Source organism: Electrona antarctica, assembly GCF_951216825.1.
Source record: "Electrona antarctica genome assembly, chromosome: 7".
Lineage (NCBI taxonomy): Eukaryota > Metazoa > Chordata > Actinopteri > Myctophiformes > Myctophidae > Electrona > Electrona antarctica.
Genome location: NC_136812.1, coordinates 36,717,384 through 36,735,044, shown reverse-complemented (window position 1 = coordinate 36,735,044; position 17,661 = coordinate 36,717,384). Strand labels below are relative to the sequence as shown.

The 17,661-nt window shown below is 42.6% G+C and overlaps 3 protein-coding genes and 1 long non-coding RNA gene across 4 annotated transcripts in view; 3 read left to right on the top strand and 1 right to left on the bottom strand.

The window, feature by feature from the left end:
• kdr (kinase insert domain receptor (a type III receptor tyrosine kinase)) overlaps nucleotides 1-2,258 on the bottom strand; it is a 51,624-nt gene extending 49,366 nt beyond the window's left edge. Inside the window, exon 1 of the mRNA XM_079506459.1 lies at nucleotides 2,235-2,258. The gene's annotated coding sequence lies outside the window, so the exon portion shown is untranslated. The remainder of the gene's footprint in view (nucleotides 1-2,234) is intronic.
• Nucleotides 1-17,661, top strand: part of LOC306926945 — a 251,928-nt gene that overhangs the window by 38,620 nt on the left and 195,647 nt on the right. The gene's annotated exons all lie outside the window — the stretch shown is intronic.
• Nucleotides 1,681-6,987, top strand: srd5a3 (steroid 5 alpha-reductase 3). The gene is made up of 5 exons (XM_079506471.1): nucleotides 1,681-2,050; nucleotides 3,806-3,945; nucleotides 4,800-4,991; nucleotides 5,336-5,464; nucleotides 6,439-6,987. The coding sequence occupies exons 1-5, from the start codon at nucleotides 1,722-1,724 to the stop codon at nucleotides 6,696-6,698; spliced, it is 1,050 nt and encodes a 349-aa protein (XP_079362597.1). The 5' UTR covers nucleotides 1,681-1,721; the 3' UTR covers nucleotides 6,699-6,987.
• On the top strand, nucleotides 9,854-16,937 carry tmem165 (transmembrane protein 165). Its single transcript, XM_079505885.1, has 6 exons — nucleotides 9,854-10,278; nucleotides 12,159-12,384; nucleotides 12,914-13,089; nucleotides 15,274-15,456; nucleotides 15,615-15,720; nucleotides 15,832-16,937. Exons 1-6 carry the CDS (start codon nucleotides 10,111-10,113, stop codon nucleotides 15,906-15,908), a joined length of 936 nt encoding a protein of 311 aa, XP_079362011.1. The 5' UTR covers nucleotides 9,854-10,110; the 3' UTR covers nucleotides 15,909-16,937.

Below are 17,661 nucleotides of genomic sequence, written 5' to 3'. Positions count from 1 at the left end.
ACATCACTGAGGATACGTCCCAGGTGCATGGTTTTTGTTATAGAAGTGCATGCTAAAAAAAAAACCTATTCAAAAGAGTACTCAAGTAAATGTACTTTAGTTACCGTCTACCACTGCCAATTCCTGAGAGTCCCGTCTGTTTACAGGAAATTGGACGTTGACCGGCGTGATTGGACTGGGCCAGTTCGAGGGTAGAGTACTATTTGTTCATTGGCAAAGAGACACTAATGGCATATAAACCAATTAGATTATCAAGATGAAGAATCTGTTTTGAAAATGGATCAATCTGGTGTTCTCCATCGAGTTACATAACCTCCACCTGAGCGACCATAGAACTGGAGTGACTAGATTGTTATAGAAGTGCATGCTAAAAAAAACGTAAGTATTCAAAAGACTACTGGTGACCTTGGGATACATCAGGGCAACCACACTAATTACTTTCTAAGCGTTTTTTTAGGGGCGATAGCCCATCCTATGTCCAGCTTTAGGTGTATGTGCACAAACTTTGTCCTACACAAACATTAAATCCCATTGACAATGAATGACAATTTTGAGTGTCTGTGTAAACACAAACATTGCATAACCCAAACATTGAAGACGAAGGAGAGGACGTAAATTCTGATTGGCCGGAATGAGATGTATGATGATGATGTACGATGATAAGATCGCCCCTCACTTCACACGGGTGTGATTTTTCTATTACTGTTTAGATTCAAATTATTTAAAAGCTGATTTCTAAATAGCCTATAAAAATAAATTTTAGTTTGTATGTCAATAATTAGATTAACCAGTTTGACTCACTCCCCGAACCCACCTCACCCCTGCCCATTTTGACAGGCTGGAATGGTTTAGGGTTGACAACAGAGTACAGCATCTTGCAATGGGTCTGGTCCACAAGATTCGCTACTCTACCAAGATACCCATGTAGGCCTACCTGTCTAAATACTTCCTTAATGTCAACGAAGTTCACACTCACAACACCAGAGGGAGTTCAACAAACCATGTGCAACCCAGATTCGGCACAAACAAGGGACTAAATTCATTTTTCTCTGTGTGGAAAACGCCCTACCAACAGTCGTTAAGACGTGAATACCTTGACTCCTTTAAAACCACTCTCAAAGGGAACCTACGGACCGCTGCAATTCTAAACTGGCCCCAGTAAAATCTGAATCCCCCACACCCCACTTCCCCTCACTATTCTTTTTCTTCACAGTTTACCTCCTTTTAGGATGATTTCCTGTTGTTGGTTATATAGAAGTGTATATTTACGTCTCTAAATGTTCTGATGAATTGAAAATGGTGGACCCTATCCAATTGTAAACAAGTGTAATGCTTTATTTATGGTGTCCAAAGTTAAGTTTTTGTATTGAGCTTGCAATGTACTGTAATTCTGCAAACTGTTAATACATACTTCAATCAATCAAACCTTGTCTTGTCTTTCCCATTTCTTTTCAATATGTTTGCATACTGACAATGAGCAGCACCACACGCAGTGCTGCCATCTGCTGTACACTTTGTATCACAGTCTTTTTTTTGAGTGACATACGGTATTGACACTAAACGTCCATTCACTGTTCATGGTTGTACTTGTACAAGTTAAGACATACATCATATAATATCAAATGTAACGGATAAAGTAACTCCAACTTGCCACCACTTCTCTTCCAGGTAACTCCGGAACGGCGGAACTGTTTTTTTTTCCACAAAGGGGACGTTTTTTCATGCTGCACAAAAACAATGAGGCGGTGGTCAGCATGAGCTCTTTATATACTTTGTATACTTTATTTACTATAAGCTCTTTATATACTCTATGGGCGGTGGTCAGCATGAGCGCAAGCAGCAATTATTACAGTGTGGTTAATGCTGTCTGGTCATGTTTAGCTGCATGTTTTCTTTTGGCATTTTGCGTCCATAAAATTTCGCTACATCTGCCAAAAAGACTGGAGAGATCGCGCGTTTATCTGTTATTTGAGGATTTGATTCGATACGGGAAAACAAAGCAACAGATAAAACGGGACAGCTGGTTGCATGTCTTCGATGTCCCCAAAAGGTGATATGCTTTCATTTGTCTTTAAAGATTGTCATTTTCTCATATAGCTATAATGACATGTCTAACATCTGGAAGCCAGGTTGAAAGTGGTCAAGTGGATATGTTTTTCTCTATTATCTCTCTGCCCTAGAATGTCTGTATTTTACATTGCACAAATAAATCTCCGCACGGCGTGTGTACTCACCCAATAAATAATTCCTAGACTGAGTCAGATACTGTCCTAGTTTTTTTCATATTCATTTGAAAGTTCTGGTTAGTTAGTGTGTTAGTCAAATATCTCCACTTTTCCACGAGCTGTGCACGGACGAGTCACGACATTCTCTCCGGGCGAGGGGCCCGTATGAAAGCTGAACTGATCAAAAGGTTCAAGGAGTTTTATTGTCATTCCATACAAGTACAGAACAAAAGTTGATTGCCCAGGTCAGGCATAAAATAAGTAAAATACAGTAAGTCTAAAAACACAAAATATAATTAAAAACCTATAGTGCAAAAAAGCATTTGCACAACCCACTGATATTGCACGTGCCCATAAAGAAGCAGCAGCACTAAAAAGAAACAGCATTAAAAAGAAACGGTTCATTTGTCACGGCTCAAGTTCATAATGCAGAGTTCATGTGTAATCAACAGAACACTAGTGCAAAATGTCACAGTTCAGGGTCTAGAGTTCATGATTCTCACAGCTAAAGGGAAGAAGCTATTTTTCTTCCTGGTGGTGCTGGCCTTAATACTGCGCAGCCTCCTGCCCGAAGGGAGGGGGACGAACAGACCGTGTGCAGGGTGGGTGGCATCCTTCATGATGTTGGCAGCTTTTTTCCTGCATCTGCTGGTGTAAATGTCACTGAGGGCAGGAAGGCTGCATCCAGTGATCTTCTGGGCAGACTTCACCACCCGCTGTAGAGCCTTCCTATCTGCCTCAGAGCAGCTTCCATGCCATACAATACGGTGATGCAGGATGTTAGGATGCTCTCCACTGCACACCTTGGGTACCTGGCCTTACAGTCATATGTCAGCAGGGTGTACAGCAGGGGACTCAGGACGCATCCCTGGGGGGAGCCGGTGTTGAGGGTGATGGGAGAAGAGATGATGTTGCGGATCTTCACAGTCTGTGGCCTGTTTGTCAAGAAGTCCAAGACCCAGTTACACAGGGGTGCGCATATGCCAAGAACAGACAGTTTGTTCACTAGGGTCTGTGGGATGATGGTATTAAATGCCGAACTGAAGTCCAGGAAGAGAAGTCTAGCATAGGCATTCGGAGTCTCCAGATGGGTTAGAGCGACATGGACCACAGATGCTATTGCATCGTCGGTGGAGCGGTTCTTCCTATATGCCAACTGGTGAGGATCCACGTTGTCATCGAGGCTGAAACTTCCTCTGATCAGCACAAACGTCATCAAAATTGACATTGACATTTGCACCGTGAGTTGTGATTGGTGTGGGGTAATTAATTACACCACCTGCCGATTGTGTATGTTTACATATTACATACAGTAATATAATAAGGTTTAATCGATTTGAGATTAATTGAGTATGAAGGACCCCAATGGAAACAAGCCAATAGGCTTACTTGGGTTTAAATCCTCTTCAATAGCAGACCTTGTATTGAACTTAGCTCTGGTCCATAGCTCTAAATCTAATACAAAATGAAACGGCATTAGAGCTGTGGACCAGAGCTATATATTGAACTGTACTTTCCTGTGCCTTTTTCTGCAAACTGTTAATTAATAATCAAAAACCAAATGTGTTGTCAACCATTAGATGGTTCTGGCACTTCTATGCAGTGTCTGTTGTGTGGAATGGTGCCCTTATCGCCATGCATGTCAACCATCCCTACCCAGTATGGTTGACTGACATACTGGGGTTCTTGACCGGCGTGCCGCTGAGGACAATAAGTCAAGGTAGGTTCAACTTCAAACCCTTCTAACATTTACAAAAAAATACCAAATCTGCAAGTTCGCAATGTGTTGCAACAGTTGCATTGTGAGGCGTTGCGTCACAGGTGCACACGGGTGAATCCTCCGTCAACTATATCTGCCAGACATAACTGTAGCAGACCCCGGCTGGACAATAAGGGTGAAGCCGACTGATGATTTTGACTGACACTTTATTCCAAAACTCACCGTAGAAACTGAGAAAGATACAAATATACATCACATAAGTCAATCAATAAATCCATAAACATACACACACAGCAAAAGGTTGACATAATGCATATAGGCCTAAACAGCATAAATAAACCATGTTCACATGAACCCTTAATCAAAGTAGCTTCATCACTACTGTGAAGCATAACTCAAGAAACCCCTTTGTATCAACCATGAATACAATCAATACAAACCCTACAACAATAAGACCATCAAGACCATTCCAGTAACCATAAGCAGTAAAAATACAAGATGACAAAATATAAAAGGATTAACCTTGTTCCCCTTCCGACTGTATGTCGGACTCCGTCGCCTCAGTCTTAACCGGCCATGTATGTCAGACTCCGTAGCCTCCGTAGTCTTAACTGACCATCCCTACGGGGCGAGACTTCCACTCGCCAAGTTTCTGGCAGAAGCCCTTGACGGATGATTTCACCCTTCACAGGCGCAGCTATTTTTGAATAGCTGAAGTATAAAATGGGGTTAAAGGGGCTAAGTTACTGTTCTTTATTTTGATGGGGATACTGCAAGTCTCAGTTTGAGAATCACTGATCCAATGTGTGTACAGTGTGACTGTGTTTTCTGTTCTTGTCGTTGTTGTGTTTTAGTTCCACAGGTGTCTACGTTGCTCGTGCTGCTCCTGCTGTGGCTCCACTCTGTCAGGAGACTGTTGGAGTGTCTGTGTGTGAGTGTGTTTTCTGACGGGGTCATTCATGTGGTCCAGTATGTGTTCGGCATGGGCTACTACGTCATCCTGGGGCTGACGGCCCTCTGCTCAGATCACCAGGGTGCTGGACAAGGTGATTCTCCATGATCGATACTGTATAATTATTAATAACAAACTTTATTTGTATGTAGCACCTTCATACATAATGTGGAAGTCCTTTACATTAATATTGTTTTGTTTGATTCCATCAAGGACTACTAGTGTTTTTAGTAATGCTTTAAAGTGCTAATCTCTGGATTTTAACTTTTTGGAGTTTTCTATCCACAAGCAATGCATGGCCTCATGGAAAGAATTCAGTTGGAATCACTGTGTGGCTTCTGGCCCCCAGTCTAACTGGACCAGAAAGCAAGCACACTGATCCTCAGATAGGCACCCTAATTGACAATTATAGTGAATATGCTTCTATTCCCTGTTCAGGAGCTCCTGAGGCCCCCCTCCAAAAGTTGGGTTGGCTTCATGTGGGGGGAATCGTGGTCTTTATTGGGGCCTCGTTACTGCAACACTGCTCTTTGGTCCAACTGGCCCGGCTTCGCACAGGAAGATCAGGTAAACCCACAGACCTTCACTGAACTGTTAGTAACTGAATGGCACAACTCTTCCAGTATGCACCAATAACATACTTTCACCCTGCTGTCCTTGTTTTGAGCATGCCATTAGAGCCGAAAACTTCCAAATTGACAAGAATATTATATATATTTTTGTCGCACAACAAAGTAAATGGGGCTTAAAGGACCACTTCACCACTTTTCAACCCATCTTCATATAATAGGTCCTCACTAATAATCATGATAAAATGGCACAATTGTTTTCTACTCAGTCTGTGTCTCATAGAAGGGCTGTGGGCAGTTCAGAAACCCGTCCACCAGTGACATCATCGATCCAAGCTAAAGTCGGCATCCAGGGAGTGTGTGTGCACTATTTTTCAGAGTAAAAGCTGCCATATCTGCACGGCACCCCAAGCTGCTATCTTGAAATAAATCCCGGTGCTGATTGTGTTAAAAAATAATCTGCCTAACGATGATGTCACTGGTGGATGGGTTTCTGAATGGCCCACAGCCCTCCTATGAGACACAGACTGAGTAGAAAAACATTGTGCCATTTTATCATGATTATTAGTGAGTGAGGACCTATTATATGAAGATAGGGTTAGTGGTCCTTTAAGTGGTTAACCTCCCATATATCCTGTGTTCTATTTATATCTGGAAGTGTAATTATTTTAGTGTCAGATTCAGCAGTTTCTCGAAACGGTTAGGGAAGCACTCTGAACTCTGCTGATATCCACATGATTCTGCAAATTCTCCACCACGCCTTTCAACCAAAGCCTGTTTAAGGACTCAGTCATCAGACTTCCTATTCATGTTTCTCATCTTTGACTTGTATTTCTGTTTTATTTCTTTGTATTTCGTTTATTGCATGAACATAGAGAGACTAAACCAGGACAAACTCTTGCTTTTTTTTCTTTTTTAATTCTGACATTGCAAACAGAGATGTTATTAAACATAGTGGCTCTTTCTTAACAGGAACAGTGAAGACACTGGCTCACAGGATGCCAAGTGGAGGCGGTTTCGAGTTTGTGTCGTGCCCCCACTACTTTGCAGAGCTGCTAGTCTACGTTTCACTGAGCCTGGTTTCCGGAGGCCTGTCTCTCACCTGGTGGCTGGTTGTCCTCTATGTGGTCTTCAACCAGGCCCTGGCTGCACAGCTCTGTCATGAGTTTTACATGAGCAAGTTTAAATCCTACCCAAGACAGCGCAGTGCATTTATACCTTTTGTATTGTAAATTGTAACTCCATCCTTTTCATACATTCTTTATTGGGAAAAGAACATTGTGAACCAAATGGCTGAAAGGTTCCTGGACCAATATGGATTTTTTTTGTGGCAGAGCACTATTACTGTCCTCATCCATTTGCTAAGAGCTGCCAAGAGAGAAAAAGCCTGGTTGTGCCAGACTCCAAAATGTAAATGTGTGTAAATAAACATATGAATGTGTATTTCTGAGTATGCATACTCAGTAAAAACCCTTTCCTGATTAAATTGTTTTAAGTGGTGCAACCACTTTATTAAGTAGCTTTGTGTGTGCCTGCCTGGCTGGCTACCTGTGTCTGAGCACGAACATAGCATTTGGTTGGTTTTCAAAACCAAGTGTCACTGTTGTGCAGCCTAACACACACATACATATTAACTATGATGATTTCAGGTGTATCAGTACAGTACAGTACAGTACAGTACAGTACAGTACAGTACAGTACAGTAGAAGGACCCCCTGGGGACCCCCACATGGTAACTGTCATTTCTTAACCGTTTCAGACGCGGGGCGGCTCGCCTGAACCGGCCCGCCCCCCTGGGCGCGTTCCTGGGGGTCTGGAAGTTCTGGGGACCCCCACACGGAGTTGCACCACTTACTTCACACGGGTGTGATTTTTGTTTTCAAATAGTTTTGTCTTCAGATAATTAGACAGTCAAACAGATCACAACTAAACAAGGAAATTGACAATTGAAATGTAATTGTTTATATATTATTATTATTTATAGTTTATTGAACATAAATGTAAAAACAGCAACAGAGTACAGTCAAACACTCAGTTCAAAAGGGATAGCACAAAAAAAGTCCTTGCGGTCTTGTTTCCATTTAGACATGACATGAAGAATAACCAATAACAAAACAAGAATTGATTACATCAATTAATTACCAGCTGCTGCCATATCCCATGGCGACCAGAGGCAATAGGTGTGTGGTTGCCTAGAGACGAGGCAGCCAATCATGACGATAGGTTGTCCGAACAGCCAATGAGAAACATAGGCCTAGGTCTCAACTACAGCAAGTGGGCGTGAAAGCACCGCAGAGAGAACAACCAGCTGTGCTTACACAGCAGCTGGTAAAAATCAAAATCATTTCAGGAACATTTTCAATTCACCTTCAAATACCTGGGTCTGCCACAGACCTAAGTATTGATAAATCAATCACTTAGCACTTAGAACACTTCAGACAAATAAAGAAATCCTAATTAATAGTCTATAGTCCTAATAATATAGTCCGTTTCGTCTTTACAGTCACGCAAATGTATCCTAATATAAATAGAAAACATCTAAGCATATATAGCTTGTTGCTTAGCAGAAAAGGAAATTAAAAAAAAGTTTTAAGATATTTTAAAATATATTTTCGTGAACGGAAATAGCAGCTTCCTTACTCGGACCGCGGAAGCATGAGCGTGCGTCATAGAGCGCATGTTCGGGTCTGTAAGTCCCGGAAAAGATGTGCTGTGATTAGTCAGTAATCACTTGAGTGGCAGCGTGACGTAACGTGCCTTCCACACTTCCGGCGTACTTCCTCTCCCAGTATAAATTCTTCCGCCCCTCCTTCAACACACGCTCCAATGAACTGCAACGGCCAATGAGGCATCTATTTTTGTCTGTGTGGGTCACTGTTTCCACACCTAAACACAAAACGGTCGACAGCCGCGCACGTCTTAAGCTGTGCGCAGCTTATTTTCCGAGTTTTTAGACAGCTGGTGGATGGAAAAGAAGCTCCACCTCCGCGGACGACTGCCGCGGAGGAGAGCGTTTCCGGGAATCTGGCCGTGGAGGTGGAGCTTCTTTTCCATCCACCAGCTGTCTAAAAACCCGGAAAAAGAAGCTGCGCACAGCCGAGAACGTGCGCGGCTCTTTAGTAAGTCTGGCAGCACCTTATCTGACTACAATTTACAATTTACAATTTAGGCATTTAGCAGACGCTCTTAATCCAGAGCGATTTACATGTCATCACGCAGCACGTTTTTGTTTTAAGGAAGTAATTACATTTTTATTTTTGTGAACTTTTGATATAAAAACACACAAATTAGAATTTTCCCTTTTTTTGGCATCCAAGGTGTTGTAATCTCTAAATACTGGACCCTCGTCTGGTTCTGACAGACAGGTAGTGTGTGCAGGCTGGGTGGTGTGTGACAATCCAGTTGAAGTATTCCTTTGGTACGGCGACTGCGGCGGCGGGCCCGGGAGAACAATAACGCGACATGAGACAGTATCACGCTAAAGGTTCACAAAGTTTATTACACAAACAGGAACATATATAGTTCTAACTTCTGGATCATAATGACGTTGACAATAAGATATGAGACAGAATAACGTGCCTACTGCAGCAAGGCTGACCTTGCTGCCGCCGAGATGTCTCTCGTAGCCTATCTATAAAGTATGCTACAGTACAGGCAGGCAGTACACAATACATATCAAGTAAAGTACACTGTATCTCAAGTTGGAGTACACAGACATGGGCGATCATGATTATAACACAAGGTATGCCCATATGATTGATTGAAAAATGTATTAACAGTTTGCAGAATTACAGTACATTTCAAGCACAAACTCAATACAAAGGCTGTTAACTGTGAGTGGACGACCCAATTAAGCATTACACTTGTTTACAACAGGGTCCACCATGTTCAATTCATCAAAACATTTAGAGACGTACAAATAGACACTTCTATATAGACCACGGATATGCTCTAAAAGTGTGAAAAACGTATTTTTCATTTCACTCTACCTTTAAATGGCGTATAGTAGAGTACTTTTATGTGCCCTAAAAGGTTGTTGCCGATTTTAATGGGCACTTACCATATTTTCCTGTGTATGCGTGTGTGATTAATAATTTGTGTTGTATATTTTCGTTTAAATACTTTTTTTTTTTAAATGTATAAATTAATCGTAAAGCGGGTACTTTTATTCTGAAGAGCTCGGCCACCGAAAGTCTTATATTTGCTAGCCAATATTTGCTGCCTTGACACACTGACTTCAGTTTCCTTTATTTTTTGAAGTCTCTCAAAAGCTTGAACCCATTTTCCACCGTTACACGATTGACAGCGCGCTTAGCCAATCAACGCTACGCACAGCACGTGCGTAAAAATGCAACGTCCACGTCATCCTTACGACGCTCCAATCAACGCGGCGGCTTTCCTCTCCCTTTCAACCAGCAGTTCTGATCTTTTAGTTCCGCTCGATGGGGGAAGAAACATCGCCGAATAGCTTCTAAAGTAAACCAATACAATAAATAACAAATCTACCTCATTAATATGAAGTTGGCAAGCGATGTCAAATGACTCACAGTCACAGCTCATAATTAACGCCGCACACTCTTTAATTCGCTTTAATTAGTGAGAAGCGGGGGGTTTGCGTCGATCCGCGTAGCTTTGTTGTTGGAGATGCCTGCTCTCATGGTGGCTGGCAGAGGAGCTGGACGGGCTGATGGGAGAAGTGTGATCGGCGTCCTGGTGCCGCTGCTGGCCGCCGTGGCGCTGCTGTCAGCCGGAGTGGTCTCTGCCATCCCGGAGGAACACGGAAAAGCGCTCCCAGAGCAGCCCCAACAAGAGGTACGAGCCACGATTTACATGATAACCTGTATAAAACAGACCGGAGTTGCAATTTGCAACTGTACTTGATGCACTCTTTCCCCCTCCACTCTACACCAAATAGCTTGTCCAGAAATAGCTGATCTACAACAAGCTCGCAACAGAATGGGGATGCTGGGGGTCTTTGTCGGCAAGCGACATTGTCGTATATGTGCGTGCCTGCCCTGCAGTGCTGTGCTGCAGATGCTAGGGCTGGTCAGACAGTACAACGTGGCTCTGATGTACTATTTAGTTGAATCTAAGGGGGACATTTGTGGTGATGTCACCTGCTGATGTGATTCAGATGGCATACAGAATGCTATAGGTTCATTGTTTACTGGCTGGCGGCTAGTATCCTGGTTATTTTGAAGAAAAACAAAGTACCCTGCCTTTATTTTCTTCTTTCTAATTATTTGATCGGCCCAAAACATTGTGTTTGTCATGATTTGTCACAACTCGGTGATGATGGCTTTGTCAGTTTGTCCCGCGGCGTAAACGTCTTTACTTTTTGAAAAGCCTATGGGAAATCAATGGGGAATTATTTCCTGGGCCACTCGTCGTTCTGAAAGGGGGCGGGACTGATTACTCTGCTTATAACCGGAGTCACACCCCCACCCTGACAGTATAGTTAGTGACAATTTTGAGCCCTATTTCACACCTAATGAAAGAGCTGAAAGACTACTGCATCAAAAGTAATCAACAAGATAACAACAAACTATAAAAGATGGTCAAACATTGGCCAAATAATGAAAGGCAAAAGTTGTGACAACGTGAGCTTGTAGATCCGCTATTTTCACAATATTTATCTATGGAACCAACTAACAGACTCAGGCCTACTGCATTAGCTCCTACAATTCCAAGTGCTTGTCGGGGTGGAGATCCCAGTTCAAATATGATACACACATAGGATTTTTGGGAGTGTCGCGGCTTGAAAAGGTTGAGAAACATTGTTTTTGAGTTGTGCTAACCGTAAACTGCTCCAACATGTGGCTTTGTGTGTAGGCCCCCTCCCCCGTGATGTTGTGTGGCAGCCGCATTCAAGTCAATGGCAAAATTAACGTGTTGCTGTGTACATATGTCTACTCCCTCCCCCCAGTAATTTCCCAACTTTATTCTGTGTAAACTTTTTAGGCCCCTGTGACGTTATGTGGCTATCACTATCATCATGATAAAAGGCACCACTTCGATTGATTTTTTACATTTTTGAGGGGTGTTTTCTTTAGTTCAATGTTTGTTTTAAAAACGCCATTGACAATGAAGGCGGTTTAATGTTTGTCTTTAGTTGAATGTTTGTTTTAAAAACGCCATTGACAATGAAAGAGGTTTAATGTGTCTTTAGTTCAAGGTTTGTTTTAAAAACGCCCTTGATAATGATGGGAACATTTATGTCATCGTGTCCCTAACACAAACATGAAATGCCATTAATAATAAAGATAATTTAATGTTTGTTTTACATCACCTAATCAACATGAGTTAGACTTTAATATATTAGCGCCCCTCACTTCACACAGGTGTGATTCCCCCCCCCCCCCCCCCCCACCACTTATTCCAATTGATTCCCCACCCGGCTTCCCTCACCCAATCACAATTATGTTCGTATTAGACGCAGGGCTTAAAGTTCTCAGTCCTGGAGACGGATTTCAGTCCTGAGGATTTCATAGGGGTCATTTAATGAGATCAGTGCAGAAAAAATAATTTTCAGTCTTGGGATTTGTTTTGGCTTTAAGCCCTGTAGACGCCTGACAAGGCCGGATGCACCACGGTGGATTCTAACCTACAACCTTCGTAGTGGTGGTCCGTGGTGGTGGTGTGCCACCCGAGAGTGATAACCATTGGTTTTAATGGACAGTTTTTCTTTTCAGAAGGTGCCGAGTCCCCATCCCATAGGGCCGGTGGTTAGTGAAGATGACCCCGGCAAAGCGAACATGGGCTTCATACACGCCTTTGTGGCGGCCATCTCTGTCATCATCGTCTCGGAGCTGGGAGATAAGACGTTCTTCATCGCTGCCATCATGGCCATGCGGTACAACCGGCTCACTGTGCTGGCAGGAGCCATGCTGGCACTGGGCCTCATGACCTGCCTTTCAGGTCGGTACAACTTAGTAGTAATTAGTAGTTCTTCTGTGCTGAACCCAAATATTCTTGAGTCACTTTATTTGTTGACCAGGATCTCCCAGGGCTCTTTTTTTCACTCTACATCAAATCTCTTTGGTGAAACTACCCTATCAACAAACTCTCAATGCTTTGTGAGATGGTAGATCATTAACGACTCGTACTTTGTTGACTGGGGTCTCCTGGGGCCCGTTTCTTGGACCTCTCTTTTTTTTCAGCCTAGTACACCAAATCTTTGTCAAATAGCCGATCTACAAGCTCACAACACGTGGCGTTGTGAGCTTGTATATTGGTTATTTCCAGTGTTCTATTTCATGTCCTGAATAGAGATACAAGGGTTCGTGTGGCTTAACGTCACTACAAACGTTGCGACTCACTGAGCTTGTAGATGAATAATGTTCGCCTATGACATGCCCTGAGTAGGGATGCTAGGGTCTGGTTAATATGACTACCTCTGTATCTTACCTGTAATATTTTACGTGTTTTGTTCGATTCCCCTTCTCAGTGCTGTTTGGCTATGCCACCACCATCATCCCCAGAATCTACACGTACTACGTGTCCACAGCTCTGTTTGCCATCTTTGGCGTGCGGATGCTGAGGGAGGGCCTGAAGATGAGCCCTGACGAGGGGCAGGAGGAGCTGGAGGAGGTGCAGGCGGAGATCAAGAAGAAAGATGAGGAGGTATGCTGTTTGGTACTCACAGGGACGTCCAAGAGGTGTTCATAGCTGTGTCTCAGCTCAAGTGTTTTGTGGGGTGTTTTTAAACCTTTTAAAGACGTAACTTTTGGAGCATGTCCGTGGTCATCATATGGGCATACGTAATAGATGCCATAACAATGGGAATTTCTTTGTATTTTATATCAAAAGTACATAGACATTTTAATTACTTCATTTTAACGAAAACGTGCTACATGATGACGTGTAGAGGCCTGAAAGAATGTTTATTTCATTCACCTGTTTTATTCCCATCGCTGCGCGTTCCTCCAAACAGCTGGTTTTGATTGCAGAACTACTCCAGACCAGACAGTATATTACTCATTTTAAACTTAATCAGCACACTAAAATATCTATCTCAAAACATTACAGCTTAGAAATAAGCCACATAGAACACATGCTGATATCCACCATATGTCGGTCAGACTTTGTAAACAAAGACTAGACGTGGATGTATCTAATGTCCCATAGCCTGAAGGGATGCAATGCGCTGATTGGTTCAGAAACTTAGGCTTCTGTTTCAGTCTGAAACTACAAAATAAAATGCCCAAAAAAGCCATTGCACTCCCACTTTAAAAGTATGCCATACCACCTCTGACCAAAAAACAATGCCAGACGCCAGAGTATTTATTAAGCACCCCTTGTGGACAAATTTGCAGAGAGCAACCTACAGACACTTTTCAGGAAGCGGGAAAAAAATAACCTACCTGTGTTCCATTGGATCCAATGTAGTTATTTAGTCACAAGCTCTTGTAAATACTTTTCATGGGTTAAATGTTTATATAGCCCACATACATAACTACTTTCACTTTTAAAATGAGCAAAAATAACAAGCTCACAATGCGTGATGTGAGCTTCTAGATTGGCTGTTTTCGCTTATTTTGCAAGACACACATACGTTTTTTCCCTGACAGTAACAATAAGCACACAGAGAGATTCTTAATACTTTATGCCGGGCAATTTTTCTGAATAAAGGTGCTAGAGTGCAAGCAGATGAGGCAGATTTTATTCTGAAAAGCCCCACCTTCCATTTCCCCCCAAAACCGGGAGGTGAAATTACTACATTGTGCTAATAAGTCTGATCTCTCTTTAGAAGCGTTAATATTCTAAACAAGATGCTTGATGACAGTGTCCAGAACTAGGGATGGAGCTCGATAACCGATACCGGAAAACCCCCCAGATAACAAGTTTATTGAGTACCCGGTATCAATAAGCTTTGGGCTTATCGCACCCCCCTATGACATCATGTTTGAACAATCAAGACAAGAGGCGATCGAGAAATAAATGTAATCACCTACGCTGGCACAAACATGTCGGTCTGAAGCCCTAACCACACCAAAGGTTCAAGACGGTTTTAGCGTTGTCCCTGCGGTGTGAGGTCTTGTTGCACGTTGACCCTAGTGATTCAATGCATGGAATTCAATGGCCCAAACCACACCAAAGGGTCAAGACTGTTTTAGCGTTAACTCCTTGCAACCGTTTGGACCCAAGGAGTTGCATGGTGACCCTTTGGTGTGGTTAGGGCTTGAAAGTGTATTGATACCTGCCAACGACCGATGTCCGGGTAAACACAATTACGCTTTTAAAGTGACGGTACTCATTAACCACCAGTTAAGTTTCTTTAATATTATTTTATTGGTAAAAAGGTCAATTGCCTTCCGTACAGTATTTTAAGGCCCTAGTAAAAGATACTGGTTCTGTTCAGAATTTGTCTCCCGTCTTTCCAAAAAATAAAAAATGCTCGATAGTGGGATCGATAAGAACCCGGCTCGATAAGCCTGATCGATAAGGTGCTTGTTATCAATAAAATGTAACGAGCTCCATCCCTATCCAGAACAGAACATCGGCGTTCTGATCAAAACCATGGACAGCATTGTAGATTCAGAGTAAATAAGGAAGATTGTCGGCCCATAAACCAGGAAGTGACTGGCTGCGTGCAAAACAAAACGGCTCCGGAACGGACGAGCAAGGCGTTGCGTAGCAATCATGTTTTATATCATTAAAAAGGACCTAAAGATGTGTCTACATGTCCTGGGCCTCTTACAGGTGTAATTATGAAGACGTGTGGACACGTCCTGGGCATCATAAGTGTTAAGTTTCACACTCTGGTTTGGTAGAAATGGCCTTGTCTCATCTTTTTGACTGCCACAGTACCAGCGGAGTAAGCTGGCCAACGGGACATCGGACGTGGAAGCCGGCACGGGGACCACCCTGCCAGGGCGGAAGTGGCACAGCTTCATCTCACCCATCTTCCTCCAGGCGCTCACCCTCACCTTCCTGGCAGAGTGGGGCGACCGGTCACAGCTCACCACCATCATCCTGGCAGCCAGAGAGGTCAGTCGATCTCTGTAGGGCTCCATGTAATTTTAATCTCACAGCTAAGCCCCATAAAGTGTACAAGAAAGATCTACAAGGTTTTTCCCACCTGCCCAAAACAGGGATGCCAAGTTGAAAGGGGAAACTGTCTGACCAGATAAATACCATTTTCCCAGGATCCTTTTGGAGTGGCAGTGGGTGGTACACTTGGACACTGTTTGTGCACAGGACTGGCTGTGGTTGGAGGAAGAATGATTGCCCAGAAGATCTCCGTTAGGACTGGTAAGATAGTGGTGATTATGGCTTGTTACACAGCTAAAAAGTTTGGAAGTGGTTCATTCAGTTACAACGCTAGTAATTGTGGAAATTATTTTTGTCTCTCTGTCTCCACAGTTACAATCATTGGAGGGATCGTATTCATAGCCTTCGCCTTCTCTGCCCTTTTCATCAAGCCAGATGCTGGATTTTGATCAAGCAAAAAAAAGACTCAGGCTCACTTTGTACATAATTGTAAAGCTCAACTCTGTTCCTGTAAAGAGACTGTACTCTTGACTCTGTGTGTGGTGTGGATGAGAGCTGCACTCTCATGTGTGTGACCGACTGTATGACTAGTGTGTCTGTGGCCCTTCAACTTTTTGGAAACAATATTGTTTATTGGGTCAGTTTAGTTTGTTTTCCAAAGCCTTGTTTATTATCTTATACAAGCTGACTACGTTCATTTGCCTCTTCAGCACAAGTCCAAGAGCGGTCAGGTGACTGTAAGGCCGTAGGCTGACTGAAGCAGAGGGTAGGGGGCTGCTAAAGATTACAGAAGGAAGATAGTGTTGAACTATTAACGACTATCTCTTCCAAACATTGTAAACGGTCAAAGCTTAGTTATGCATTACTACCCATTCTCTCACTGACCACCATTGAATTAACGTTCATTTTTGGTAAAGGTTATGGCACTTCTTGCCACTGTGGCTTTTTTTAAAAAAAGTCCAATAAGTGGTCCTACTTTTCCACCCTTTGTATTTATTAGATGAATGACCATAAATGCCAGCCGTGTACCCAAACGGTGCTTCAGTGGTGTTCAGTCTGGCCTAGCAGACCTTCCACAAATTCTTAAGTGTTTTTCTTTTTTATGTGAAGCAGTGAAAAATGTATTTGATTTATTTTATATTCATAATCGTACTTCACTGCCAACACAAGGATGGCCTTTTAAAAATGAGTTCCCGATGAGACTGCCTAGTCTCACCTTTCTCTAAAAGTGATTTGTATTTATTTACAACTTTGGAGCAAGGAGATTAGTTTAATTTGTTTTTCCTTTTGTTTGTAAAAGTACTGTAGACAAGGTATGAGTGGGGGATATTTTTAAATGTGCAGGGTGATACTACACTGTCAATATTTGACGGGTTGTGCCCAGCTGTGAAACATGTCTGAATTCTGTTTGACAGGCTGTACAGTTGATTGATCCAATGCCTGACACTATTGCTCAATAAACACCTGTCTCGTGTCAACTGCATTGCAAGACACTAATTGTTTAACACGGTGTAGGACTAGTAGCATGCCAAAGTTTGTGCTATTGCCATTGAGAATGCATTGGGTGTTTAAGTTAAATCTCAGAAACTAAAAATCATTTCAAAGTAAAAAGTTCCAGCATGTGTCTCCACAGTAAGCTGAATTATAAAATGTGAGAATGCAGTTTCTAGGTGAAAGTGCTTTTTGACCAATATCTGCCATTGAGCCCCATTGTAAATTTCTCAAATTTGAAAGCACTATATTTCTAACACTATGAAACATTTCAAAGATTCCTTTTCAGGCAAACATGTCCACCGTAAGATTAACCTAAATAGGTTTGAATGGGGTTTCTAGGTGTAGGCCTAAGTATGTAGGACTAGTAGCATGCCAAAGTATATTGCCATTGAGAATGCATTGGGCGTTTAAGTTAAATACTGGGGGGTCATATTTTTAAACTATTTTCAGCAATGGCACAATTATTTTTTCAGTGGGTAGGATCTTGTTGAGCTCGTCATTATGAAAGTAGATCTCACGTCCTAAATGTGTGGCCACCCCTGGTTTACACCAATGTTTAAGGCCTAAACCCCAATCATACGTAGTTGTTCAACGGTGTAGTGCACAGAAAATACCAGACCTCAAGCACAATGCATTGTGAGCTTGTAGGTGTGTCATACATGACATAGCCAGAAGTTATGCCGGAACGCCCGAGTGGCAAAAAGCTAC

Bases quoted from the DNA above. Each gene is read 5' to 3' on its own strand.
- srd5a3 (XM_079506471.1), top strand. From the start codon at position 1,722: ATGCTGCACAAAAACAATGAGGCGGTGGTCAGCATGAGCTCTTTATAT. The intron at 2,051-3,805 runs GTGATATGCTTT...GTCAACCATTAG, and splicing joins GTCTTCGATGTCCCCAAAAG to ATGGTTCTGGCACTTCTATG. The intron at 4,992-5,335 runs GTGATTCTCCAT...TTCCCTGTTCAG, and splicing joins TCACCAGGGTGCTGGACAAG to GAGCTCCTGAGGCCCCCCTC.
- tmem165 (XM_079505885.1), top strand. From the start codon at position 10,111: ATGCCTGCTCTCATGGTGGCTGGCAGAGGAGCTGGACGGGCTGATGGG. The intron at 13,090-15,273 runs GTATGCTGTTTG...TGACTGCCACAG, and splicing joins TCAAGAAGAAAGATGAGGAG to TACCAGCGGAGTAAGCTGGC. The intron at 15,721-15,831 runs GTAAGATAGTGG...CTGTCTCCACAG, and splicing joins GAAGATCTCCGTTAGGACTG to TTACAATCATTGGAGGGATC.